At 42.3% G+C, this 19,528-nt stretch overlaps 1 protein-coding gene across 1 annotated transcript in view; it reads right to left on the reverse strand.

The window, feature by feature from the left end:
* Positions 1-116: 116 nt before the first annotated feature.
* The window catches only part of LOC126162402 (mitochondrial chaperone BCS1), a 49,577-nt gene continuing 30,165 nt past the window's right edge, over positions 117-19,528 (reverse strand). The window contains exons 4-6 of the mRNA XM_049918896.1: positions 13,907-14,140; positions 612-729; positions 117-466 (exon numbers count right to left, since the gene is read on the reverse strand). Of these exons, the coding sequence (XP_049774853.1) occupies positions 205-466; positions 612-729; positions 13,907-14,140 (614 nt within the window). The 3' untranslated portion in view covers positions 117-204. The remainder of the gene's footprint in view (positions 467-611; positions 730-13,906; positions 14,141-19,528) is intronic.

Raw genomic sequence — 19,528 nt, forward strand, 5'->3', positions numbered from 1 at the left:
ATAATTAGTGCAACTTAACTGTATAATTGTTTTAGAAACTCTGCCTTGCTGATAATTAAAGATACCACAGTATCAAATGACACAAATGGTAAATATTGACAGAAATAAAAGACCAGTGAAAAATAGAACGTTATATTATTTACAATACAGTTGACTTAACAAAATGGGATACTATATTACAGAATTCATTCTACATGGACACTGCTAGCCTAAAGTCCAGATCTGTTCAACATTTTTCATAGCATCTTCGGGACTCTGTTTATAAAACATGAAATATCCCTGTATCTGTGCAGGGCTCACTGGTTTCTTGGTCTTCATCACTGCATCTGCAAACTGTGCAGCTCTTTCACCAACAGCCTGATCAGAATAGAATCTCCTAAACATTTGTTCAACCTGCTGATAACTGCAGTATCCAATGTATTCCTTAAGGTCCACACGCCCAGGTCGAATTAGTGCAGGATCTAACCTGTGAAGAAGCAGGGTTGAATCCTCATTGTAAGAAGGTACATAAAAGTCAGTTGAATACTTACACATGCTCAAATATTGACAAGAGTTTGCTATTTTGTAACTGATCATAACAGAACAAAAAAGGCCGTGACAGCATGCCTTACCTTTCCAGATAATTTGTCGTCATGAAAAGAATGCGAGCTTCTGTTGAAGCAACCCCATCCAAGCAGTTAAGAAGCCCACTAAATGTTACACGATTTAGGCCTTCAAATGCTGTTTTTACTGCAAAGATACCAGGAAAGAAACATTTATTATTCTTTTAAAATTATGATCCTTCAGTAATGTACAATGTAGCCTTTGAATTTTTATTTGTTTCATTGATAAAAGTGTGTGTGTGTGTGTGTGTGTGTGTGTAAGAAACTAAGTACAGCTGGACTTAGCAAATGCAAACATGGTTGTTAATTTAGCAGTGGTTAAAGTTGTCTGAGCAGTACCGTTTATAGCGAGCAAAGAAACCATACTTTGGTGTGTTAGAATTGAAAAAAGTATTCACTAACTTAATAGCATGATTGTAGTATGCTAAAAACAGGCATAACTTGTTTCCTGCTATTTTATAAAAGTTTCACGCTCTTTTGTACACATTATGATTGAATGCTCACTGGCTGAGCAGGATCAACGTATTAAAAATACTGGACTCATTACACCATGTGGTATCAGAATAGCCACTCTACACACTGCTTTCACCCAGTGACAGGTGAGCTGATGACTGATGAATGGCCCTTGTGGCCAAACAAGCATTCAAGCTCCAGTTGTTTCCAGCAGAACTGGCCTCTTCTGTAACAATGTCTGTGTAGCCTTGGAATGGCTTTACAAGTTTGGTGTACAAGTGAAGCAGTATTTAATGAATGTGTGTGTGCCTCAAATTAACATGCAGAGGGAGATTAGTTGTAAAGCACCACACTGATTGATAATGATACCCAGGATAATTAATTTTAGACTCAGTAGACTGCAATGAACAGGCTACGTTTCCAAGATATTTTTTTAATTTTTTTATGAATGCCATGATTTTAACGTAGAGTATACACTGGACCTGAAAGTAGTATAACTGCTTGTTCTATCATTTTCCCTAATCACGTTTCAGAATCTGTATCCCCAGTGAGTTCAATGTATTTTAAGTTGAACTCTGTGTGATTCTGAGAGTTATAGATCAGTTGAAATATGACCAGGTGTTAAAATTCCTCATCAGCTGTGATTTAAGTTACATTCTTACTTTCTGACATGAACAAATGAGGAATCACCATAGTCATCAAAAACTGCAATATGTTTCAGACCAGTAATGTTATTAAATTTTGCTCAGACGAGCATCTGGAAGCATATGCAGTAAAAGTAGAATTTCATACTAAATCTTTATAAGATGTCTACATACATGCTCCACCAGTCACTGTACGGAGTGTAGCAGAAAGTACCCTGTACCCCTACTAATTATTTTCTTTCTTGTTCCACCCACAAGAAAAGCAAGGGAAAAATGACTATCTGTATGCCTCCGTATGTGAGGCCCCCCCCCCCCCCCCCCCTTTCTTTCATCTTCGTGGTCCTTATACGGAATGTATGTTGGCGACAGTAGAAAAGTTCTGCAGTCAGCTTCAAATGCCAGTGGCTTGCAATGGCTTATATAGGTTGTAATAACACTGGATTTTGTTTAATGTTAAACAGTTATCTGTAATATGCTTTTGTCCAATGGAAGACGATATTATCGAGTCACACCACCACAGTGGCATCTGGTGGGCTTACGTAACAGAATGTTTACCCTGATTCTCAGTCGGTTGTCAGCTATGTGGGCACTCGTAGTCAGTGCATTAGTATCATGCTTGCACATAGTATTTCTTTTCTGTTTGACATGCTGATTTCCAGGGAATTTCATAACACTGACACTTATATGTGATGTAGTGCCATTTACAGTACAGATGAAAGAGATGATCTAATGTTATAAGGCACAAGGTATATTGTTGTTCCACATATTGTGGTAACTGGAAATACTTGTGTACAGTGCTATATCATGCTAGTTAACTGTTTCTCCTGTCAACTTCGGTTCTACCTTACTGCAGATTCAAAGGTGGCAGCATAGTCTTGTGAAAACCAGTTATATGAACCTAACGGTTGGTTTACAGGCGGGAGAAGGGCCCAAACTACGAGGTCATTGTTCCCTTGTTCCTAATAAAACAATGCCACAAGTGTGAAAATAAAACGGACAAAACATAACAGAAAACGGAAAGAAAAGCCACAACAACAAAGGGAAGGCAACGAACACTAAAAGGGACAAAAAGAGGACAAGAAAACAAGAGGCCCTAGAAACAGAAGAGAGTAAAACATGAAAGCAGATTGCAGTGGCTGGCCAACCACGAGAATGTAAAGGGAAAGCCAGCCACTCTGCAACAAATTAAAACCTCCACCCTAAAAGCACTAGGGTGGAGGGCACAGAGGGACAAACGACATGCACTAAAACCAACATAGAAATATAAAACCCACTCTCACAGATAAAATGTAAAACTAAAGCTGCTGTGGAGGCTTTGTCGCCCAACACCGAAGGCAGGCTGCTGGAAAAGTTAAAAGTCTGCCACAGAACGGCTAAAAGTGGGGCAGTCGAAGTCCAGCAAGAGGTGGACGACTGTCATTTGGGAGCCACAGCGACATTACGAGGTGGGTCCTCACGACAGAGTGGGTAACCACATGTTAGCCAAGTATGGCCAATGTGGATCCGGCAGAGGACAACTGATTCCCTGTGAAAGGCCTGCATGCATAGAAGACTTCCACACATTAATAATCTCCTTAATGACATGCAGTTTGTTGTGCATGCTGTTATGCCATTCTGTCTCCCAATGCCGGAAAACCCTGCGGTGTAAGACAGAACGCAAGTCAGCTTCGGAGATGCCTGTTTGGCCAGCCTGTTGGGAAGTTCATTGCTGGGGATTCTGACGTGTCATGAGGTCCACACAAACACCACGGAACGGCGGGACTGTTCCAGGGCATAGATGGACTCCTGAATGGATGCTACAAGAGGGTGGTGAGGGTAGCACTGTAGGATGCTCAATGAGTCAGTACACAGGAGAAGTGATTCGCCAGGGCATTAGTGGATGTACTCAAGAGCACGAGATATGGCTGCCAGATCTACAATGAAAACACTGCAGCCACCTGTCAAGAATGCTGTTCAATACGTGCTCCATGAACATATGTGAAGCCTACATGACCATCAGTCATTGAGCCAAACTGCTTTAGAGACCCGGAACATGTCAAGAATCGAGAGGAAGTGACAGCGGAGAGCGGCGGGGTTAACGGAGTCCTTAGGACTATGCAAAAGATCCAGACAAAGCTGCGGCCGAGGCGTATACCAAGGAGGCGCACATGAACGGACCACAAGTAGAGGTAAAGGGAAGGACTCCAGTTTGGAGAGAAGGGACCGCACGCGAACTGCAATCGTTAGCCCCGATCTGGGCCGCCGATGCGGGAGATGCAACTGCCGGGAAAAGGAGACCGTAATTTGGATGCTCAGGGGAACTATGAATGTGTGCTGCGTAACTGGCGAGCAGTTGCACACGTCTGATCTGCAGTGGAGGGACACCAGCCTCCAGCAGTACGCTGGTCACTGGATTCATCCTAAAAGCTCCCGTCACTAATCGAACCCCACAGTGGTGCACAGGGTCAAGTAAATGCAATGCTGAAGGTGCTGCCGAACCATAAACCACACTCTCATAGTCAATTCGGGATTAGACAAGGGCTCTGAAGAGCTGCAGCAGCGTACAGCGATCTGCACCCCAATGAGGTGCTGCCAGCACTTCTGCTTAAGCGATGAAGATGAGGGAGCCAAGTCAATCGAGCATAAAAAACCAGTCCTAGGAATTGATATGTCTCCACTACAGTGAGTGGATAGTCATTAAAGTAAAGCGCGGGTTCCAGATGAACGGTGCGACACCGACATAAGTGCATGACACACGACTCAGCGGTTGAAAACTGGAAGCCATGGTCTTGAGTCCATGACTGCACCTTGTGGATGGCTCCCTGGAGGCGCCGTTCAGCAACAACAGTACTGGAGCAGCACTACGAAATGCAGAAGTTGTCTGCATACAGAGAAGGTGAGACGAAGGGCCCAATAGATGCTGCTAGACTGTTAATGGCCACTAAAAATAGAGGCACTCAATACAGAGCCCTGTGGGACTCCATTCTCCTGGATATGGATGGAACTATGGGAGTCACCAACTTGGACATGGAAAGTACGGAGCGACAGGAAGTTTTGGATAAAAATCTAGAGTGGTCCCCGGAGACACCATTCATACAATGCGGCAAGGATATGATGCCGCCAAGTCGTGTTGTATGCTTTACGCAAGTAAAAAAAGACGGCAATCAGGTGTTGCCATCTGAAAAAGGCTGTTCGGATGACAGACTCGATGGACACAAGATTATCAGTGGTAGAGCGATGGAAACAAGATTATCAGTGGTAGAGCGACCCTGGCGGAAGCTGCCCTGACATGGAGCCAGCAAGGCACGTGACCCCAGGACCCAACCCAACCACCAACATACCATGCGTTCAAGCAGCTTACAAAGAACGTTGGTGAGGCTGATGGGCCAATAGCTATCCACATCAAGTGGGTTTTTACCGGGTTTGAGCACCAGAATGATGGTGCTCTCCCGCCATTGCGATGGGAAGACGTCATCCCATCAGACGGTTGAAGATGACGAGAAGATGTCGCTTGTAGTCAGATGAGAGATGTTTAATCATCTGGCTGTGGATGCAATCAGGCCCAGGAGCTTTGTCGGGGCAATGTGCATGGGCACTGAGGAGCTCCTACTCTGTAAATGGGGCATTATAGGATTCACTGTAGTGTGTAGTGAATGAGAGGATGTTCCCTTCCAGCCGCCGTTTGAGGGTGCGAAAGGCTGGTGGGTAATTCTCCGATGCAGAGGCTCGAGCAAATTGCTCGGCTATCACGTTTGCGTCAGTACATAACTCACCATTTATGGTAACACGGGGGACAGCTGTTGGGGCCTGGTACCCGAAAAGACGTTTGATCTTTGTCCAGACTTGGGAAGGTGACGTGTGGCACCCAATGGTGGAGACGTTTCCTTAATTGCTTCAGCGACTTCCGGCGACGACCAAGGGACTGCCTTATGTCTCTGGCAACCTGCTTAACCATCACATCGATGTTACCGTGTGGGGGAGATTCAGCGGTGACAGCAGAGGTGAAAGTTCCCCAGTCTGCCTTGGTTCAAAGCCCATCTGGGCAGGCTTCCGTGTGCCTGACGCTGGGGCAGTGACAGAAAGATGGGGAAGTGGTCACTACCACACAGGTCGTCATGTACTCTCCAGTGGATAGATGGGAGAAGTCCTGGGCTGCAAACTGATATATCAATGGCCGAGTAACTACTATGAGCCACACTGAAATGTGTGGCGGCCTCAGTATTTAAGAGGCAGAGGTCGAATTGCGACAGTAAAGTTTTGACATCTCTGCCTCAGCCAGTAAGCATATTACCACCCCACAAGGGATTATGGGCATTAAAATCTCCCAGAAGTAGGTTTAGGGAGTTGATCAAGCAGTGCAGCTAATACATTCAGGGGTACTGCACCATCTGGAGGAAGATATACATTGCAGACAGTTATTTAGCTGTGTTGTCCTTATTCTGACATCCACAGCTTCAAGAGGGGTTTGAAGGGGCACATGTTCACTACAGACCGAGTTTAGGACATAAACGCAAACTCCACCTGACACTCGATTGTAGTTGTTACGGTTCCTGCAATATCCCTTATAGCCGCGGAGGGTGGGGATCCGCATTGCTGGGTACCAGGTTTCCTGGAGGGCAATGCAGATAGCAGATGTAAAGCTAAACAGTTGCCATAGCTCAACCAGGTGGTGGAAAAACTGCCGCAAATCCACTGGAGGATGACATCGTGAGACTGGGAAGGCATGGAACATTCAATGAGGCAGTTTACACCTCACAGTCATACCTGCTGCCACCGATTTATTGCCTGAGCATCTACATCCAATGTGTCTGAGGGTCTGGCGAGATCTAGGTCCTCAGCGGACACCAAAATTTCCACCCCATCCCCAGCCACAGAGCTTTTAAGTAGCGATGGTGTGGGTGCCACCGCAATTACTTGGTTTTCTTTTTGGATTTCTCTCACTGCTCCTTGGGTTTCCCTGGCTGGGAGGACTTCACTGGCTCAGTCTCTGGGAGTGAGGATGAGTGTGAAGCCCTACGACCAGCTGCTTTTGGGCTCTTCAGCAATTGGAGGGTGTCATCTTTCCCACTAGAAGAAACCTGGGAAGGGAGTGATGCAAGGGACCCCTTCCTAGCAAGAGAAGCCGAAGAAGACTTACGCTTGTCCGGCTTAGAAGTGGGGATGGACGTCCCCAATGGTTGGGAGGGGGTGGGTGTGCAGAAGCAACAGGAATGGAAATGCGCCCCCCCCCCTCCCATCAAGGGGTGAACTGGGTTGACAGAGCTGATGGTGCCAGAACTGTTGTAGCAGTGGCGTAAGACGATGTCATATGCCCAGGATGCAGGCGTTCAAATTTTCTCTTAGCCTCAGTGTAGGTCAGTCGGTCCAGGATCTTGTACTCCATTATTTTCCTTTCTTTCTGGAGAACCCTGCAGTCAGGTGAGCAAGACAAATGGTGCTCTTGCAGTTTACACAAATGGGAGGCGGGGCACATGGAGTACTGGGATGAGATAAGCGTCCGCAATCTCGGCATGTGACGCTGGAAGTACACCGGGAAGACATATGGCCGAACTTCCAGCACTTAAAGCACCGCATCGGGGGAGGGATATAGGGCTTTACATCACACCGGTAGACTATCACCTTGACCTTCTCGGGCAATTTATCACCCTCAAAGGCCAAGATGAAGGCACCAGTGGCAACCTGATTATCCTTCAGACCCTGGTGGACATGCCAAATGAAATGTACACCTCATCGCTCGAAACTGGCGCACAGCTCATTGTCGACTGCAAAAGAAGGTCTCTGTGAAATTGATACCCTGGACCATACTTAAGCTCTTATGGGGCGTGATGGTTACAGAAACATCCCCCAGCCTGTCACAATCGAGTAACTCCCGTGCCTGGGCAGAGGATGCTGGTTTGATCAAGACTGACCCAGATCTGATTTTGGACAAGCCCTCCACCTCCCCGAACGTGTCCTCTAAATGCTCAACAAAAAAATGAGGCTTCATTGTCATGAAAGATTCCCCATCACTTCTTAAACATACAAGGTACTGGGGCAAATAAGATCCGCTGCCACCCTTAGCCTGATGTTCCTCCCATGGTGTGGCCAGGGAGGGGAACGATTTGGGGTTGTACTTCTGTGCATTGAATTGAGCTCGTGATCACTTAGAGACTGCTGGTGTTTCATCACCAGCAAGAGATGATGGACTACGCTTCATCACGTGTCATCCGCCCTGATGCCACCCACTCCGACCAGGGGTCCTCCCCATGGGCGCCACCCAGTCGCAGCAAAGGCCACCTGGCAGGATGGCCATTGCCGGGAGTCCCAATGCCCCAGGGGGATGGGCATGTACCCCTTGACATACGTGGCGAGTTAACAGTGCAGGCATCAGCAGAACAATCCCTATGTGGTCAGGGGACTACAGCCAACAGGGTACATGGCGGCCCCACCACCACAGACTGGCTACCACGCTGGATATCAGGCGCAAAGAAGTCCATGGTCATCGTCGACGCAGAAATCGACACTGCATAGTGCATGGTGGAAAACGCACCTAGGAAAGTGTTCTTGCCCAAGAGATGGAGAATGGGCAGGACTGCAATGACGAGAAAGGGGGCTAAAGATCTCAATGCACGATGGACACGATGCACCTTGTAAGGTGCCCTTCCCTAATTGGCTCACTCGTTGGGAAAATTTTGAAGAATGGAGGTCAAACCCTACAGGGGACCATCACATAAAGGCCGAAACGTGTGAAACTCCTTTGAGTTGCTTCCTACGACAGGCAGGAATACCTCGGGCCTATTCTAACCCCCTGACCTGCTTTACTAGTGATCTTGGTGTTTGAAAGTTTCCTCAGAATCCACACTATTGCAGATCACCCCCATGCTGATAGAATATCACGAATATTGTTATTTTTGTATATTGCCTAACACAGAAACTATTATTCCTAGAGAAAAAAATGAATATGACCTTTTTTTGTAAGAAATGTAACATAGTTTAATTTTGTACTGGCAAACATTTTAGCTAGAAGCTGCAGTTTGAGTTATTCAATAAAATCACAAAAAGGGACCTCTCCCCCCAATGCTCACTGTCCACCGGTCAGGATTATTAGTATGTTGTTCCTGACATTTCCTCTTACCATTGTACAAAAATTTGTGACTAGATGAAGTTTTTCCCCTTATTTTCCTTCGTTGACTGTTCTAGTGTCTGGTCTACATACGTGACACAACTGATGATGGAAACTGTTTCACTCTGCTTCTGAACATACAGAAATATGATGCTTGCATGAAGCTCACATTTGGCATAAGACAGTCTTAGTGCTATTAAGTGCTTCTGACATTGTGCAATAACAATTGCACTATATTCAAGCCTTACACTTCTTCCTAGAGGGTGTCCCAGAAGAAACGGTCAGTATTCGGGGATATGACAGGTATGATCATTTGAAGCAAAAAAGTCTAGTAAACTTGGGCTCTAAAATGCTTACTTAAGAGCTATGAGCACTACATCTTTGCTACTGTGAAACATCTCTTCTACTGAAAAAGTGCCCACAGCTCTCAAGGTATGCAGTTTAGAGTCGATGTTGGCTAGACTTTTTTGTGTGAATTATTGTTCCTTTGTATCGCTGAATATTTACCATTCCTCCTTTGACACCTGTATGCACATACTTTCTAGTCCAACTAGACATGCCATAAAAAGTACCATTCAACTCTCTTTTACTGACTTCCTTCAAACTTTAACAAAATTAACCATGACCCATGGACCTTGCCATTGGTGGGGAGGTTTGCGTGCCTCAGTGATACCAATAGCCAAACCATAGGTGCAACAAAAACAGAGGGGTATCTATTGAGAGGCCAGGCAAACATGCGGTTGCTGAAGAGGTGCAGCAGCCTCTTCAGTAGTTGTAGGGGCAACAGTCTGGATGATTCGACTGAACTGGCCTTGTAACATCAACCAAAACAACATCACTACGCTGGTACTGCGAATGGCCAAAAGCAACGGAAAACTACAGCCATAATTTTTCCCGAGGACATGGAGCTTCACTGTATGATTAAATGAAGATGGCGTAAAATATTCCGGAGGTAAAATAGTCCCCCAATCGGATCTCCGGGTGGGGACCACTCAGGACGACGTTGTTAGCAGCAGAAACAAAACTGGCATTCTACGGACTGGAGCATGGAATGTTAGATCCCTTAATTGGGCAGGTAGGTTAGAAAATATAAAAACAGAAATGGATAGGTTAAAGCTAGATATATAGGGAATTAGTGAAGTTTGGTGGAAGGAAGAGCAGGACTTCTGGTCAGGTGAATACAGGACTATAAACACAAAATCAGATAGGGGTAATGCAAGAGTAGGTTTAATAATGAATAAAAATAGGAATGCAGATAAGCTCCTACAAACAGTATAGCACTCCGTCGTCATGCCACGAGTGGCCTACCGGGACCATCCGACCACTGTGTCATCCTCAGTGGAGGATGCGGATAAGAGGGGCTTGGGGTCAGCATACCGCTCTGCTGGCCATTATGATGGTATTCTTGACCGAAGCCGCTACTATTTGGTCGAGTAGCTCCTCAATTGGCATAACGAGGCTGAGTGTACCACAAAAATGGCAACTGCCCATGGCAGCCTGGATTGTCACCCATCCAAGTGCCGACCACGTCCGACAGCGCTTAACTTCGGTGATCTCATGGGAACCGTTGTATCCACTGTGGCAAGGACGTTGCCCACAAACAGTATAGTGAATGTATTATTATAGCCAAGATATACACTAAGCCCACGCCTACCACAATAGCCCCAGTTTATATGCCAACTAGCTCTGCAAATGCTAAACAGACTGAAGAAATGTTTGATGAGATAAAAGAAACTATTCAGACAGTTAAGGGAGACGAAAATTTAATAGTCATGGGGGACTGGAATTCAGTAGTAGGTAAAGGAAGAGAAGGAAAATTAGTAGGTGAATATGGACTGGGAGTAAGGAATGCAAGAGGAAGCTGCCTCATAGAATTTTGCACAGAGCATAACTCACTTGTCACTAACACTTGGTTCCAGAATCATGAAAGAAGGTTGTATACGTGGAAGAGGCCTGGAGACACTGGAAAATAGATTATATATTTCAGATAGATTATATATTGGCAAGACAGAGATTTAGGAATCAGGTTTTAAATTGTAAGACATTTCCAGGGGCAGATGTGGACTCTGGTCACAATTTCTTGGTTATGAACCGTAGATTAAAACTGAAGAAACTGCAAAAAGGTAGGAATTTAAGGAGATGGGACCTGGATAAACTGAAAGAATGAGAAGTTGTAGAGAGTTTCAGAGAGAGTGTTAGGGTACATTTGGCAAGAACAGTGGAAAGGCATACAGTAGAAGAAGAGTGGGTAACTTTGAGAGATGAAATAGTGAAGGCAGCAGAGAATCAAATAGGTAAAAAGACAAGAGCTGGTAAAAATCCTTGGGTAACGCAAGAGATATTGAATTTAACTGATGAAAGGAGAAATTATAAATGCAGTAAATGACGCAGGCGAAAAGGAATACGAACGTCTCAAAAACGAGTTCAACAGCAAGTGCAAAATGGCTAAGTGGGAATGAATAGAGGGCAAATGTAAGGATGTACAGACATATATCACTAGGGGTGAGATAGATACTGCCTACAGGAAAATTAGAGAGACCTTTGGAAAAAAAGAGAACCACTTGTATCAATATCAAGAGCTGGTGGAAAACTAGTTCTAAGCAAAGAAGGAAAAGAGCAGAAAGGTGGAAGGAGTATATAGAGGGTCTATACAAGGGCGATGTACTTGAGGGCAAATTATGGAAATGGAAGAGGACGTAGATGAAGATGAGATGGGAGATAAGATACTGCAAGAAGAATTCGACAGAGCACTGAAAGACCTAAGTCAAAACAATGCCTCCGGAGCAGACATTGTTCTGTTAGAATTGTTGATAGCCTTGGGAGAGCCAGTCCTGACAAAACTCTTCCATCTGGTGAGAAGATGTGCGAGACAGGCGAAATACTCTCAGACTTCAAGAAGAATATAATAATTTCAATTCCAAAGAAAGCACGCACTGACAGGTGTGAAAATTACTGATCTACCAGTTTAGCAAGTTACGGCTGCAAATACTAACACAAATCCTTTATGGTAGAATGGAGAAACTGGTAGAAGCCGACCTTGGGGAAGATAAGTTTGGATTCTGTAGAAACGCAGGAACACATGAGGCAATACTGACCATACGACTTGTCCTCTAAGATAAGTTAAGGAAAGACAAACCTACGTTTATAACATTTGTGGACTTAAGAGAAAGCTTTTGACAATGTTGACTGGAATATTCTCTTTCAAAGTCTGAAGGTGGCAGGGATAAAATACAGCGAGCTAAAGGCTATTTACAATTTGTACAGAAACCAAATGTCAGTTATAAGATTCCAGGGGCACGAAAGAGAAGCAGTGGTTGCGAAAGGAGTGAGAGAGGCCTGTGGCCTATCCCTGATGTTATTCATTCTGGATACTGAGCTAGCAGTAACGGAAACCAAAGAAAAATTTGGAATAAGAATTAAAATCCAGGGAGAAGAAATAAAAGCATTGAGGTTTGCCGATGACACTGTAATTCTATTAGAGACAGCAAAGGACTTAGGAACAGTTGAACAGAATGGATGGTAACTTGAAGGAAGGATATAAGATTAACATGAACAAAAGCAAAACGAGAACAATGGAATGTAGTTGAATTAAATCTGGTGATGCTGAGGGAGTTAGATAGGAAATGAGAAAGTAGTAGATGAGTTTTGCTATTTGTGCAGCAAAATAACCGATGATGGTCGAAGTAGGGAGAATATGAAATGGAGACTGGCTATGGCAAGGAAAGTGTTTCCGAAGAAGAGAAATTTGTTAATATCCAGTATAGATTAAAGTGTCAGGAAGTCTTTTCTGAAAGTATTTGTATTGAGTGTAGCCATGTATGGAGGTGAAATGTGGACGATAAACAATTTAGACAAGAAGAGAATAGAAGCTTTTGAAATGTGGTGCTACAGAAGAATGCTGAAAAATAGATGGGTAGATCACACAACTAATGAGGAAGTACTGAACAGAATTTGGGAAAAGAGGAATTTGTGGCACACCTGGACTAGAAGGAATCAGTTGTCAGGACACATTCTGAGGCATCAAGGGATCACCAATTTAGTATTGGAGGGAAGAATGGAGGGTAAAAATTGTAGAGGGTGGCCAAGAGATGAATACACTAAACAGATTCAGAGGGAATAGGTTGCACTAATTATTCGGAGAGGAGGTGGTTTGCACAGGATAGAGTAGCACTGAAAGCTGCATCAAACCAGTCTTTAGACTGAAGACCACAACAAAAAACTACACAGGTGGCTTCTGAACCATATGATTACTAGTAACATTATAGGAATCCATATTGTGATTTCTGATAATGTTGAGAATTTTGTGTTTATTCGAACCTTTCATGGCAGCTTTCCCGAAGAAAAATTTTCTTGGCATTCAAAGGAGTGTAATTTCAAATGAAATTCTCAAGCTTTCCACAGATGTGCCTGCCACCATCCTCAGAAGTAAATCTACCCACTGCCATGTTGGCAGGACAAGAGCACCAGTAACCTTCTAGAAGAGGGCCAAAGTGGTGTGTGCATGGGAAGGCACATTGGGCCAAGGAACTGAGCACAAAGCACAAATTGTTCGCAACACATATACAAAGAACATTAGTGACACTTCAAAGTCAGTCAGTCAGTCAGTGAGTCTCTCTCTCTCTCTCTCTCTCTCTCTCTCTCTCTCTCTCTCTCTCTCTGGAGTAAATCACTTCTTAATTGCACACCACTTGAATAAAAAAGAAACTGTATTTTGATCTTGAAATATTTCATTATGGTATGATGAGTTTCATCAGGATCAGTTAACTTAGTGGGCAGTGTATGAGCAATTTGCTACTCACACTTTTAGGTATTGTACCATAAGGCCTGTGTTATGTGGATCTTACGCTGAAGGTGACCATCACTAATTGAACACATTTCGTAAATATATGAATTTTTAATGTAAGTCTTGTTTCTTTTGTGCTGGACTTTGTAATAAACTAGTTAATGTCAGGTTGTAGCAGACTATCCTACTATGTTGGTTATCCAAAATTTATTGTATGAGAACTTGTCTAGTGCAAAAGGGTTAAAGCTGTATTATTACAACAACAGATAACACAATTGGTTAAATACTGAATTACACAGGTGATAAAGGATGAACACGAAAGTTATGTCACAAAATAACTCACCTTGTGAAGATTCTTCACGGCTGACAAATGCTGCATCCACATCCTCCAGTAATATTATACTCTGTTGAGGAGCAAGGCTCAATAAATGGTTGAGTCGGTCATCAGTGAGTCCTCTATCACTTAGGTTAAGTACACAGATGCTGTGCTCCAACTCACCAGCAAGTGCCGTAATGAATGAGGATTTCCCACAGCCGGGTGGGCCATAAAGAAGGTATCCTCTACGGTAAGGAATTCCTACAAAATACAATTTGAATCACAATCTTTATCACAAATTATAAGGAATGACAAACTTATTGTTTATATAGCAGGTGGGTCTCTATCCTCTTTCCTTTTTAAACTTTCCAAACTATTCATCTCTCCATCCCCAACAGAAGAACTATTAGTTCCTAGAATAGGTAGTGTGTCACTTTTACTGTTGTATGTATCGATTGACAGTACTACACATTCTGTCACCTGAAAGTTATAACTTGGTAGTAGTTTTGTTTCATAATGTATTTATTTATAAAGCTAGAAAGTTTAAAAATCCTAGAATGTAGGAAAACCGGAAGTAGTAATTTACTTAAAGGGAACTTTAACAAAAGCAAAGCACCTACTTGAGCACTTCCACAAGTGGAACAGCTGAAGCAGTCGAGATGAATCACCAAACTTCAGGAACTCATAGTTCCTCTCAGATATAGCTACTTTTTTCTTAAACCAATTCTAGTTTTCTCTTCTTTTGCTAAAGAAACTCAATGTTTTCCCCAATTTGTGCCTGCTCTGTTTTAATTGCCCCATTTGTGGCCAATGCAAGTAACTGGTACCCTCACTTATATGTACTTAATAATAATTGTTTCGGTATTGTGGTATTGGTCTACCAGTAAGTTGCTGACATCAGCCTTCAACAATAATAAGAAACATGTGAGTACACCTGCATAGATAGGTGTGTAAGGAAGACTTTCTATTGTCACTCAATGTCAGTTGCTTTACAATGTGATATTTCAAAAAATTGTGTCAGCATATATTTTCATGAGTACTATGTGTATATGGGTCAATACTGGATCAGTATACTTGGAGACCCTCCAGGTTGTGTAACCTAATGCAACTATATCCTAAATTGACAAATGTATCCACTTTCTCTCATAACACACACTGCTACAATAGGTGCTGAATGGTAATCTGCAAGTGCTTTTGTTCTGAATGTAGTAATAATAAAACAATGGCACCAACTGAATCTTTCATATGATGTACATTTCATCAACCAATGGCTTATATTTATAGACTGTTTTCCACAGAAAAGAAAAAGGCACAAAGTGAATATATGTAAAGATGGGAGAGAATGTAAGATGTGCTGAGCATCACAGAGGAAGATCTACTGGCAGGCTCCATCAAAAAGAGTGTTGCAGTTCCAATCACAACTTGTGCTCAGTCTTCTCTAGTACTTGTCTAAAATTAACGACTTTATACTTTGTGTTTATAATATAATTTTAGTTCCCGGCATGTATCTCAGGATAATTAATAACTGAGTGTGGCAATGTCACTCAAAGATTCCTCATATGTATAATTTTTGTCAGTGTATTCTGCATCGGTGAATTCACACTATCAATTTTCAGTTGTTTCTTGTCAAATGGCTGCACTATCACTAAAAGGATAGTTTCTTGCTTGATACTTGCAACTACCCCTGGATATCAATAGCTGGAGTTACAGCGATTATTATGCACATGATTGAGATAAGTGTTATCGCCACGGTGTTCACTGAAGAATACCACATCACGGTTTTGTTGAAATAGGAAGCTAATATTCATTTTTCGGAGCTCTCTCTCTTTTTTTTCCTGCAAAGTGTTTACAGATCTTTCCAACACTAGTTCGAGTTTCAAAAATATTCTGTACATTTAGTTTCACCTCATAGGTAACACGTAACTCTGTGTGAATGTTTTACCGATTGCTACGGAGATTAAACAGATGCCGCCAACTGAAACAATCATTCGAAAAATATGGGCAAAGATTACGTGATGTATGGAATGTTGGATACACTGTTAGACTAACATTTAAATAGTACAACCATCTGATACAAAACAACTGAGAAGCTTGATATTGCGAATTCCCCGGCGAGAATACACTGACAAAAACTATATGTATGAAGAATCTTTGAGTGACATTGCCACATTCAGTTATTAATTATCCTGAAATAAATGCCAGGAACTAAAATTATACTGTGAACACAAAGCATAAGTTTGTTAATTTTAGTGAAACTTGCACTTACAATGCAGAGCAGTCCAATTTTAAAAAAGAACTGTGTGTTGAAGGATGCTTTCTCTCAAAGGGGGGAAAATAGAGGCAACCACTTTAATTCGTGCCTGCACCCACACATTCACACACAACAGACCCCGTAATCAGTATGGATAGTCTATTGTTACCTATGCTATATGTATGTTTTCAGGAAACAACTGGGAATTCTGGAGCAAGTATGAAAAGATCAATGCTTTACACAGACACTCTTATGGTACACAATGAACAGGTTGTAGTTATTCCACACATCTACTTTTTGTATGAGGTAGGGCCACCTGAAGGTAGAGAATCAATTCCATGCCAAGTGGTCTAGAAGTTCTTGCTTGGCCATCATGGATTTTGATGAACATTCACTCACATTCCCAATAGACATTGGTACAGCTTCACGACCACAAATTAAACACTTCCAGAGATATAGTAATTTGTTTGACCCCATAGCGCAACCTGTGAATTTTCGGCAACTTTGAGACAGAATATCTCCGGTAATATTTTCTTGAAAGAAACAAAACTAGACCATTCGGTACAATGTTTTAGGCTCTCTTAAGCAAAACAATGACAAAAAAGATTTTCTGGGCCATTTTCTTATAGGTAATAAGAAATAACGTCATCCTAAAAAAACAACCTTTTTTATATCTCTAGAAGTAAATCACAGGATAAGCCTGGAACTTGGCACCTAAGGTCTTAGAATATAAATTTTCGTTCTCCTACTGCTTTCAAATAGTTTAGAAATTGAGGGTAAAGCTTGCAATTTTTCTGAAAATGTCAAAAATGGTTATTTTTCGCTGCATTAAAAAAAAAAGTGAGTTCTGCAAATTCTTTTCAATCATTTTCATTAGAAAGGACTTGTTCTAAACCACCTAAAAACTACATGTGGTTTTGCAATGCGAGCATATAAAGCTCTAAAAATGACATGGTGTAGGTGAATTGAAAATGCATCCGTATTCCACTGGTACTCAAATCTGAGATCTTTTATTATGTTCTACAATTGTTAAGTACTCTCTGGGGAGGTAATATCAAAAGTTTTGATGACTGGGTGAGATAACCAGCATCCCCACTGCCACAGGGGCCATGCCTTATAGCTGTGGAAGAGCAGCCATGGGTGAGATTCTTAACCCCTAGTTCCCAAGCCTGATAAGTCTTTCAGTACATAGAATCCAAAGCTTAATGATGCAGTTCTGTATGCATCAGAAGCCAAGCTACAAGAGGTCCCTTTTAGTATCCTAAGCTTATGTTTACTTCAAGCTACAGGTTTCATTAATTTGCTGTAGAATGACATGAGGTAAACTATACTGGCAGCCAGATGACGTCACTGATGGGATCATCTAGGATTAAATTTTGATGAGACAGAACAAAAAAAAATTACAATTTACAAATATAATTGCCTCAAATTATTGGGGGAGGGGGGGGGAGGGGAGGGGGATGGGATGGTGTGTGTGTGTGTGTGAGAGAGAGAGAGAGAGAGAGAGAGAGAGAGAGAGAGTGCAGAGCTCATTTCCTAGTCAGCAGGACTTTTGATATTGTCTTCCACAGAGAGCACTAAACAATTGTAGAACATAATAAAGTATGTTAGATATGAGTACCAGCAAAATTTTTTAAGGGACTTATGCGCTCCCATTGCAAAATCAAATACATTCTTTAGGTGGTTTAGAACATATTTGTAGTGAAAACAGTTTAACACTTTCGAGATGAGCGACGTAGCTCCTACGTCGGTCCGACAGTACCCCAAAAAGATGATCGACGTAGCTACTACGTCGGCCAATTATCAGCAATGTTAACGACTCCCAGCGCATGACTTTCATATTCTGTAGGTTTAAAAGTACTCTCTGGTTATCCTAGTACCAAGAAAAAATTATAGATGGCAGCATATGTCACTGTTGGAGGTGGAACAGGAGTATATTTTGAGTCATTTGCTTTGCCACGCTCACACTTGACTTACAACAGGCGCGCGGCAGTTCGAAACTTTAGATTGTTGTCGGCTGATAGCTTTGCGCTTTATTTTCCTCATGGCCTTGCGAGATGAAGAAATAGAGTTTTTATTGAACAATAGTCCTTCAGAATTAGATGGAGAAATTGCAGATTTTGACGTTAGTGATGGTAAGCTATTTTTTGTCCGAATTTTCTGTAATTCTGCAGTTTGATTCCTGGTCGGAAAAAAGATAATTTTTACAAATTTTCTTATAGATGAAAACGATTGCTCGGATGGTGAACCATCAGGAAGACCTGAAGATGAGGCTGTTGACATCGTTGTCACAACAAACACAACTGGTCATTGCAATTTGCCATATTCTTCTGGCCAGTGGACAGATGACGATACAATCACTCCCCAGCTTCCTGTTTTTTTCTGAATCCTGTGGAATTCAAGATGGGATTGACCAACATTCTTCAGTGTTTGATTGTTTCACGTACTTTTTCGATGAAGAACTGGGGACACTGATCAAACGAGAGACAAACCGCTATGCTAGAATGACAATAGAAACACTAAGTGCTACAGGAAAACTGAAGCCTCAGTCAGTGTGGCGTAAGTGGACAACAGTGAAACTCAGTGAACTGTATAAATTTTTTTGTATTTTTTGCATATGTGCCTAGTCAAGAGACCAAAACTGTCTGACTACTGGTCAACAAATCCCATGTTGCAGTCCTCATTTGCGGCAAAGTGTCTGCCAAGAGATAGATTTTTGTCAATTCTACGAATGTTACATCTCCTAGATAACGCAACATATATTCCTAAAAACCAGGTAGGTCACGATCCTATTCATAAGGTAAGACCTATATTCACCAGATGCGTGACCCAAAGTGGAAAGGCTTACAAGCCAGGCGAAAATATTACTATAGATGAAGGAATTTGCCCTTTTCGTGGTAGACAGTTTTAAAGTGTATATGAAAAATAAGCCTAATAAATATGGCGTAAAATTTTTTATGCTATGTGAAAGTGAAAGTGGGTACGTTCTGAACTGTGAAATTTATTCTGGGAAACAGTCTAATGCCGATAACAGCATTTTACACATTGTAGACAGACTGTGTCATTCGTTTCATAATAAAGGTCACATATTATACATGGACCGATTTTACACCAGCCTTGATTTACTGGATTATTTGTGGGGGAAAAGAACTAAGGCAGTTGGTACTGTGCAGAAAAATAGAAAAGGACTACCAAGGGATCTTGTTGGCCAGAAATTGAAAAAAATGAACTTTCGTTTCGAAGGCGAGATCACTTACTGTTTGTAAAATGGAAGGACAACAGAGACGATTTTCTTTTGACAGTAAAGCATAAAATGACGGCAAGAAATGTCTGTGTAAAAACTAAATCTGGAATGGTGAAAAAAATGAAGCCAGCCTGTGTTTTGGACTACAATAGTA

This window comes from Schistocerca cancellata, chromosome 2 (genome assembly GCF_023864275.1).
Source record: "Schistocerca cancellata isolate TAMUIC-IGC-003103 chromosome 2, iqSchCanc2.1, whole genome shotgun sequence".
Taxonomy (NCBI): Eukaryota; Metazoa; Arthropoda; class Insecta; order Orthoptera; family Acrididae; genus Schistocerca; species Schistocerca cancellata.